The sequence below is a fragment of the Nicotiana tabacum genome, chromosome 7 (genome assembly GCF_000715075.1).
Source record: "Nicotiana tabacum cultivar K326 chromosome 7, ASM71507v2, whole genome shotgun sequence".
In the NCBI taxonomy this organism is placed as follows: Eukaryota; Viridiplantae; Streptophyta; class Magnoliopsida; order Solanales; family Solanaceae; genus Nicotiana; species Nicotiana tabacum.
The window spans coordinates 30,022,764-30,033,307 of NC_134086.1; the positions used below are offsets into that span (position 1 = coordinate 30,022,764).

Sequence of the window (10,544 nt, forward strand, 5' to 3'; positions counted from 1 at the left end):
ATAAGTTATCCCAGTGTTAAAATTAACACCGGGATAACTTATATCTGGCTTGCTAACCAAACAGAATATTAAGGTGGTATTAAATTCTTATACTACCCTTATACCTCACACCAAACGACCCTTAATCTACTATAATAAATAAATGCCTAAATTTTCATTTTTTTTCCAGTCCTTTGCCATGCTGTACCCATTGCTTCTCTGGTTTTCACTTTTCACCAGGTTAAAAGGACTGTTTTAACCTCCTTTCCATATCTTTTTTTTAAAAAAAAAAAAAATTAAACAAAAGAATTCCTTCCCATATCTTCAAGATCATTCTTTGCTATCTACCTCGGAACCTCCGAATTCTAATATTTTCAAGTTCTTTTTTTTTTTTTTCGTTTTCTTTGCTGCTGCTATTAAATTACTTGGGGACTCGTTCTTCGTTTTTGGTATTTGAGGTACAGTAATATTTTTATGCTGAGAAATTATGAGCTAATTACCAAAATGTCTACATTGTGATTATATTTTATTTTCTTGATTTTATATTTCCATGTTTTGTATTGAATTTATCATTACTTTCTTGTACCATCTTTGTTTAATTAGTCCATGCAATCTTTTATTTTATGTTAAATGACTATTTGATGTTTTAGCTTCTGTGATAAGCAAGAAATGGTATTTGAAAAAAGAAAAGAAGAATAAATTTCTAATCTTTTTCAGTTGGCTATTCAATTGAAGGTTGTTTTTGCAACAACATTGTTCCTTAACAGTGACTGTAGTATTGATTTGATTAAGAATGAATGGAAAATTAGTTTTGAGCTTCTTTTTATCATTTTCATGATTTTAGTTCATGGACATGAACTGAAATGGGGAAATGAAGAATATATAAAATTAACCACAAGAAAAGTTAATTTATTTAATTACTCAATTTTCAAAGTGGAGGCAAAAGACACTAGGTTATTTCGTTCCATCAGTCTAAGCTTTGATGGGCAGAGTTATCCGGTACTTGTGAGTGGAATAGTCGAGGTGCGCAAGCTTGGCCAGACACCACCGTCATTAAAAAAGTTATTTTGGTTACTTTATTTAAGGGGCTAGCCTGACCTGTGAGTTCTTTTGTCAGCTGTTTTTGTAGTCCTAAGTAGCTATCAGGAATCTTGGTGTGATTTTCAGTTGATTTTTTATTTAGCTAACCGCGGAAAGATAGAAATCCATGGCAGCAAAAATTTTGTTAGTCTTGTATTTTCTCTTCGGTTTTCTGATTGGTTTGCTTGTTGTTGCTCCTTCCTTTTATCGTTCCTGAGCCGATGTTTTACTGAAAACAGCCTCTTTGTCTTCTTAAGGTTAGGGGTAAGGTTTGCGTACACACTGCCCTCCCCAGACCTCGCTTGTGGGATTACACTGGGTTTGTTGTTGTTGTTGTTTGCCTCTTTGAGCTGTTAGTCCTTTTAGGATTTCTGCTAAACTTTTATCAGTTTGGCTGCGCAATTACACTTGGCCACTTTTCTCTCTTATCTAATTGAAACATAAGGACTAGGTATGTGAGTTTTATCACCCTAAAGTTATGGGTTTCATGTCAACACATAGGTTTTCTAGTGGTTTATGTGGAACAGTGGAAGGACTTTTGGAATTGAAAGAAACACAAACTGCAGTCGAAACGTGGCTAAACATATTATGAAAATTATCCAAGATTTCATGATTTTGAAATGATATTCATCCTACATGCCGGTAACAAGGTTAACTAATGTAGACATACTCATTAATTAGGTTTTCTAATTTAGATTCAACCAACTAGGTCTAATTGCAACACAACCACTGATTGATTTAAAGATCGTCAATAGGAATATGATAGATAAGCTGTTAAAACCAACATTAATAAAACACTCTCTAGATTCAACTACTCACTTTCCAAGTTCTCTTGATTTGTTCTCATTTAAGGAAGAAGGTCAAGTTTTTCTGAGAGGAGCCCAGATGGTAAGAATATCAGTTCTATCGTGTTAGAGGGAGAATATGTTTCTGTGGAGTGCTGTGCTAAGTAACCAGTTTTCCAACAGCTCATTGGGTTTGCGATGAATACTAATCAGTTTTCGCAATGTAGTCAACTGCTGAACTTTTATCCTTTAGTTGCACAGACTCTTCACTTTCAGTGCCGCACCCGTCTTGACACGACATAGGTGTGGGTGCGGGATCCGTACGGGATCCGATCAACCGATTTTGGGTACTTTGACCAAAATTGAGCTGAGAAATTTGGGACAAATACAATGATTTTCGAGATCAAAACAAAAGCTAGGGTGAAATTTAAGAAAATAGAATACCTTGTATATTGAAAATTCTATGTTGGTCCTTTTCCTTTTATATCCTTCTCATATTCTCCTCTTGATCAATAGTTTCTCCTCCTCGGAATACCTTGTAGTTTGGCACATAATGTCTCATATTTTTATAACTCTATTTTTAGATATATCTTTATAACTTTATTTTTAGATACTTGAATTATGTTTAGCCGAATCTTAAAATTTAGATCATGAAGCATCCGACCTCTAGATCCGCACCCGTATCGGACACCCGCACCCGAGTCTGAGCAACTTAGTCCTGCAATATGCTTTATAATCCTGTCTTACAACGTATAGAAGAAATTGATGTCACCTATCTTTTTGCAGTGGATGAAATGGCAGCAGCATCAGCAACTACTTTCTCAGTTGGTTCAGCTACATCCTTTGGCTCTACAAAATCACAATCAAAGGCCTTTGTTGCGAAATACAATACCAGGAACTACCTTAGGAATTTCAGTGGCCTCAAGGCAGAGGCATTTGTACGATGTGAATCGGAGTCATCATTTTTGGGGAGGGAAAGTGCTGCAGCTCTTCGACAATCCATTCCTCCCAAGGCCCAAATAGAAAAGCAGAGATGCTTCAACCATGTTCAGCCTCAAGCATCTTATAAAGTGGCTATTCTGGGAGCTGCTGGTGGGATAGGCCAGTCTCTAGCACTGCTGATTAAGATGTCACCGCTAGTTTCATCATTGCACCTCTACGATATTGCAAATGTCAAGGGAGTTGCCGCAGATCTCAGACATTGCAACACTCCCGCACAGGTTTTTGACTTTACGGGAGCTTCTGAATTGGCCAATTGCTTGAAAGGTGTAGATGTAGTTGTCATACCAGCTGGCGTTCCCAGAAAGCCTGGTATGACAAGGGACGACTTGTTCAACATTAATGCCAATATTGTGAAAGGCTTAGTTGAGGCTGTTGCCGACAACTGCCCAGATGCCTTTATCCACGTTATCAGCAATCCAGTCAACTCCACAGTGCCGATTGCTGCTGAGATTCTTAAGCAAAAGGGTGTTTACGATCCTAAAAAACTCTTTGGTGTTACGACCCTAGACGTTGTCAGGGCAAACACATTCATCGCTCAGAAGAAAAACCTGAGACTCATAGATGTTGATGTCCCAGTGGTTGGTGGACATGCCGGGATAACAATTCTGCCTTTGCTGTCAAAGACAAAGCCGTCAACTACTTTTACTGACGAAGAAGTGCAGGAACTAACGGTGAGGATCCAAAATGCCAGGACAGAGGTTGTTGAGGCAAAGGCTGGAGCAGGATCTGCAACACTGTCAATGGCATATGCAGCGGCTAGATTTGTTGAGTCCTCTCTTCGTGCCATCCATGGTGATGCTGATGTTTACGAGTGTACTTATGTTGAATCTAACTTGACAGAACTTCCATTCTTTGCGTCGAGAGTTAAACTAGGAAGAAATGGCGTTGAGGCTTTGATTTCGTTTGATCTCAAAGGATTAACCGAGTATGAACAAAAAGCTTTGGAAGCTTTAAAGCCAGAGTTGAAAGCTAGCATTGAGAAGGGGATAGCTTATGCTAAAAAAGAAACAGTGACTGCTTAGAATGTTAGTACTATATATCATGAAGAATGACAAGATATTTTTAGATTGTTATAAGGGAAGATTCTCGGCATGACAGTTTTGTATGATTCAATTATTAGGTCCATTCTTTTTTTTTTTTTTTTTTTTTTGGGTCTGAACTAGTGTAAGCTGTGTTGTATTTGCTATGGAAGAATGCACCAGCATTCCCAGTTTTGTTGGGTTAATTCCTCGTCCATTTTATGATGTTGTTATATAGCTGTTTCAATGTATTGCCAAGAGCACCCGATGGCGTGGCCTAATGGTTAATGAAGTGGTTGAGAACTTAAGGTAGAGTATATAGGACTCTATATTAGTAATATAGGGTGTATATATCCTTAATAGGATATATTAGTAATGTTGGGATATGTTAGTAATGTTGAAATTAGTCATACTAAAATTAGTTATGTTGGGATTATTTTTTAACGACTATTTGATTTGGTGTTTTAAAAATAACATGTATTACATATTTTTTTTAAATTGTTTATTTAAAAAAATACCGTTCATATTCTTTAGCTTTGTATTTGGAAAAGGTTTTGAAATGTTAGTTCTATCTTTATACATGCTTATCCATGTATTAAGAATATGGTGGATAACAAGTATTAGTTGTAGAAAAATACCATCAAACAAGGATTAATGATATCAAAACTAATACATATATTACTTTCCCTAATGCATCTTATCAAACGACTTCTAAGTGATTTCTACAAAGTTACTGATACCTATTGGTGGTGCGAGATATCCCTGGAATTAATTCAGGTATGTTCAAGCTGTCCCGGACACGACGAATATAAAAAAAAATTATTGCCAAGAGGTAGGTTCATGACGTGAGATGTTATGCTCAAGCAAATCGGTACAAAAGGGTAAGTAATCAGGTTGGTCGACCACCTGATTCAGCGCAATCGTCAACCGTTAGATCTTTGAGGGTAGGCTCCACTATTTTCCCTCGTAACGGAGAGGAGTTCCTCTGTCACCCGTTTCGGCGGGAATGAGGACGATCGTTATGGCCTTCTGGGCTATGACCCGAAAATACCCTTGCTTCTGTAACCAAATGACAAATGTGACATTTTTTCTATTTATTCCTTCACTTCAGTTTATTTCAAAATACGTTAATAATTCACTTTTGGTTGTTTGGTACAAAAAATGTGATAACGTGCTTGATTATTTTATTCAATTTTGGCTAATTCAATTTTATCAAAAATAAAAAATAAAAAATTCCCGCTGCAATCTTATTTCCCACCCGTTGATCGATTATTATGTGATGATTTTCATAGCAGAAATATTTGTTTTACTATTTAAATTATTAACTTTGGTGTAAATTCTTTTGTATAATAATAGGACTATTTCTTATTTTCTTTTGCGAAATTAGCATGTTACAAAATTTATGAAAGTTAATGAGCTTAACTCCTCCATTCCAGTTAACCAGTTTTAGTTCGTTACAAGTGAAATGATTGATCTCAAGTTAATGTAACAAAGTTCTTTGTGGTATGCATTATATTGGTAAGTTATCGTAATTGTATTTGTATTTTTCTTTTGACTTTTTGAGTGAAAATAAAAGCAGAACCAGAATATTAACTAATTTAAGATCAATAGTTTGGTCTTCGATAGTTCGGCGAATAGTCAAATTTTTTGTATTTCTTCAGGACATCTCTGGAGACAAAATTAGAATTTACGACAATGATCTTGACGAAGAATCAGAATAATAAATAATAAGATAAAATAAATCAGCAAAAAATTGGTCACAAGCAAGACATTGGATTATTATTCACTTATGTTTTTGGATATAATTAATTGGAACACTTTCTATTAAAACACTCATTGTATAAATCCAACCCATAAGGTTAATTATGAAAATTTATATGTTCAATAGTTATTTATATTCAATATTTTATGGAAATTTAAAATATTTAAAGGTTTAACATCATTGAGATGTTAAGAAACCTAACAATGAAGTGAATAATAGGTAATTTAAGACGTTATCAAATATATTTTGTATTGAATTGTTATATATAATAGTTTTTTTGAATCATGTTATTTAAGTTATTTGTATTACAAGCTATATAATTATGATATTTTGTGCCGTTAAATGTTGCTCACTGATCACTTGATTTATTTCTTTTATTTTGATAAAATTATATTTTTGCCACATTGCATTAAGAAGCAAAATAGCAATTGTAAATTTGTTGAAACAAGTAAAACTTTAATTTGCTATTATTAGTTACTTTAATAATACTAGTACATATAATATTACTAAAGGTCTATCAGATATAAATTTTTTACCTTCGCAAGGTAGGAGTAAAGTCAGCGTGCACCCTTGTCACGATCCGAATTCCCCATCATCGGGAGTCGTGATGACGCCTACTGCCGGAGCTAGGCAAGCCAACCTTAACATACCTTTTCAACTAATTTTTAACAAGATAATAATAAAAACAAGAAATTCAAGCGGAAGCCTTAATTTAATATTTAATGAACAAAAATGCGGAAAAATTAACATCATCCTCTACCCAAGATTTAGTGTCACAATACTCACGGACTACTATAAGATACTACAAATAAGAGTTTGAAAGAAAATACATAAGGAGTCTGCTTCGATACAATGAAAACAAACAGAAATGAAATAGATGAGACTCAAGGCCCACGCACGCCAGCGAACTACCTAGGAGTCTCTGGACTGAAGGCACACTCCCAATCTACTGCTACTGCCGTCCGTAAACTACTCCCGAATCTGTGCACAAAAAGGGCACAGAAGTGTAGCATCAGCACAACCGACCCCATGTGCTGGTAAGTGTCTGGCCTAACCCCGGCGAGGTAGTGACGAGGCTAGACCGGACCTACCTAAAATAACCTGTACAGATATATGTGCAACAACGGAAAGATATACAGAATTTAAACAGATAATAGGGAGGGGACATGTTGTGGGGTGTAACAATTTAGATATAAGACCAACAAACAGAGAGATGGAAACTGAATAATTAGCATCTATGAAAGAGAGCAAGTGAATCAACAACTGCACGGCACCAACCTTCGTGCTTTTACTCTCAATTCTCACCAAAACTGTCAAATATAGTGCACGGCATCACCCTTCGTGCTTTTCCTCACATAACTCTCACATCAAGGCACGGAATGACCCTTCGTGCTCAAATAATTAGAGACATGGCACGGAAAGACCCTTCGTGCATAAATAATTAGAGACATGGCACGGAAAGACCCTTCGTGCATAATTATCAAAACATGGCACGGAAAGACCCTTCGTGCATAATCGCTCTTCCTCACCCAATCATCAGTCACAACCAATCGGGGAAGGGAATATACAACAAGATTAAACATCCCGGCAAGGGAGAACAAATCAACAATAAGTCCCGACAAGGGAAAAATACCACACTTCCTTCTTTAACTCATCTGCTTCTCAACTATCACTTCATAATTATATTAGCAAGTAATTAGCTCAACCGTTTCACATCTTTCGAATTTAAAAGCAACTACGACTCACGGTCATGCTAGACTCCGGTGCATAGATAACCGTCACCATGCCTATACACTGTACTCCACAGTTAACACGTAGCAAATAACATCCAAATCCTAATCCCTCAAGCCAAAGTTAGAACAGACACTTACCTCGAATGCTCCAAACTCAACTCATGCTTCTAGTATAGCTTTAACTCTTGATTCTACCACCAATCCGCTCGAATCTAGTCATAAGTTACTTAATCACATTAATAATTACTAAATGAATCATCCCCAATGCATGAAAATAGATTTTTCAAGGTTTTTCCCAAAAGGTCAAAAATACCCACGGACCCACGTGGTCGAAACTCGAGGTTCGGACCAAAACCCGGTTACCTATTCCCCCATGAATCCAAATATATGATTTGTTTTTAAATCGGACCCCAAATTGAGGTCCAACTTCTCAATTTGTAGAAAACCTAGGTTCTACCCAAAACACCCAATTTTCCCCATGAAAATCTTTGATTTGAAGTTGAAATTATGTTAAAAGATGTTAAGGGATAAAAAAATTAAGTTAGAAATCACTTACCAATCGTTTTGGAGAAGAAAAGTTGTTTGGAAAATCGCCTCTTAGGTTTTGGATTTTTGAAAAGTGAAAAATGACTGAGATTTCCGAACTTGTATACCTCTTTGAGGACCTAGCGCAGACCGCACAAAAATGTGTTGCGTCCGCGCCGAATGGGAGAAATATTGGGGCTTCTCTGAACCCTTCCAGCGCGGACCGCACTGTTTTGGTGCGCGGCCGCGCTGGTTGACCTGAAACCCTAGCCCTCAGACTCAGCCACGCGGACCGCACAAAAATGCATCGCGGCCGCGCGGCTCCAGCGCGGACCGCGCAGCTCCAGCGCGGACCGCGCGGCTCCAGCGCGGACCGCGCGGTAATGGTCGCGGCCGTGCTGGTGTCTGCAACACCTGAACCTGCATTTTCTTAAGTCCAAGACCTCCCGGGCCCCATTCAAAACTCACCCGAGCCCTCGGGGCTCCAAACCAAACATGCACACAACCTTAAAAATATCTTACAGACTTACTCGTGCGATCAAATCGCCAAAATAACATCATATACATAGGATCAAGCCTCAAACACATGATTTTCTTTCTTTAACTTTCATAACTCAAAATCTCCATTTTTAGTCCGAAACACATCATATGACGTCCGTTTTTAGCCAAATTTTACAGATAGTGCTTAACACATATTTATGACTTGTACCGGGCGTCGGAGCCAAAATACGAGCCCGATACCTATATTTTCTAACTCCTTTTCATTTCAAATTTTCATATCAAATTTCAGAAAAACAATTTCTTTCAAAAATTCATTTCTTGGGCTTGGGACCTCAGAATTTGATTCCGGGCACATGCTCAAGTCCCATATTTTTCTACGGACCCTCCGGGACCGTCGAATCATAGGTCCGGGTCCGTTTACCCAAAATGTTGACCGAAGTCAACATTATGCATATTAATACCAAAATTCATCAAATATTTCACATAATTCACATATTCTAACATAAAAACTTTCCGGCTACGCGCCCGAACTACGCACGCCAATCGAGGCAACTAAAAGCGAGGTTTTCAAGGCCTCGAAAGCGTGGAACAAGGAAGAACTACGGTGATGACCCTTCGGGTCGTCACATTCTCCACCTCTGAAACAACCATTCGTCCTCGAACGGACAAAAGAAAGAAGTACTTGAGTCGGGAAATAATTGAGGATAACGGCTCCGCATATCGGACTCGGACTCCCAAGTCGATGCCTCAGGAGGCTGACCTCTCCACTGAACACGCACCGAAGGAAAACTCTTCGACCTCAACTGTCGAACCTGCCGGTCTAGAATAGCCACCGGCTCCTCCTCATATGACAGATCCTTGTCCAATTGGACAGTGCTGAAATCTAACACGTGCGATGGATCTCCGCGATACTTCCGGAGCATAGATACATGAAACACGGGATGCACAGCTGACAAGCTAGGTGGCAAGGCAAGTCTATAAGCCACCTCTCCCACACGATCAAGAATCTCAAATGGACCGATGAACCTGGGGCTGAGCTTGCCCTTCTTCCCAAATCTCATCACGCCCTTCATAGGCGATACACGGAGCAATACCCGCTCACAAACCATGAAGGCAACATCCCTGACCTTGCGGTCTGCGTAACTCTTCTGTCTGGACTGAGCTGTACGAAGTCTATCCTGAATAATCCTGACCTTGTCCAAGGCTTCCTGAACCAGATCCGTACCCAATAATCGAGCCTCTCCCGGCTCAAACCATCCAACTGGAGACCGACATCGCCTACCATACAACGCCTCATACGGAGCCATCTGAATGCTGGACTGGTAGCTGTTGTTGTAGGCGAACTCTGCTAAAGGCAAAAACTGGTCCCACGAGCCTCCAAAATCAATGACACAGGCTCGGAGCATGTCCTCAAGAATCTGAATAGTCCTCTCGGACTGACCGTCCGTCTGGGGATGAAATGTTGTACTCAACTCAACCTGGGTGCCCAACTCTCGCTGAACCGCTCTCCAGAAATGCGAGGTAAACTGCGTACCCCGATCCGAAATGATAGATAGCGGCACCCCATGAAGGCGAACAATCTCCCTGATATAAATCTCGGCTAACCTTTTGGACGAATAAGTGGTTGCAAAAGGAACAAAATGCGCTGACTTGGTCAGCCTATCAACAATGACCCAAACTGCATCAAACTTTTTCCGAGTCATCGGAAGTCCAGTAACGAAATCCGTCGTAATCCTCTCCCACTTCCACTCGGGAAGTGCAATCCTCTGAAATAGACCACCAGGTCTTTGATGCTCGTACTTAACCTGCTGACAATTCAAACACCGAGACACATGCACAACGATGTCTTTCTTCATTTTACGCCACCAATAGTGCTGCCTCAGATCCTGATACATCTTCGCGGCACCCGGGTGAATAGAATACCGAGAACTGTGGGCCTCCGCTAAGATCAACTCTCGAATCCCATCAACATTGGGCACACAAACTCGCCCCTGCAATCTCAATACACCATCATCATCTAAGGTTACTTTATTGGCACCTCCACGCTGCACCGTGTCTCTCAAGACACACAAATAGGGATCCTCAAACTGCCGCTCGCGGATACGCTCTAATAGTGAGGAACGAGCAACCGTGCAAGCTAACACTCTGCTAGGCTCAG

The 10,544-nt window shown here is 39.2% G+C and overlaps 1 protein-coding gene across 1 annotated transcript; it reads left to right on the plus strand.

The window, feature by feature from the left end:
- The first annotated feature begins 250 nt into the window (after window positions 1-250).
- On the plus strand, window positions 251-4,116 carry LOC107791360 (malate dehydrogenase, chloroplastic-like). The gene is made up of 2 exons (XM_016613407.2): window positions 251-437; window positions 2,631-4,116. The coding sequence occupies exon 2, from the start codon at window positions 2,639-2,641 to the stop codon at window positions 3,866-3,868; it is 1,230 nt and encodes a 409-aa protein (XP_016468893.1). The 5' UTR covers window positions 251-437; window positions 2,631-2,638; the 3' UTR covers window positions 3,869-4,116.
- Window positions 4,117-10,544: the final 6,428 nt, after the last annotated feature.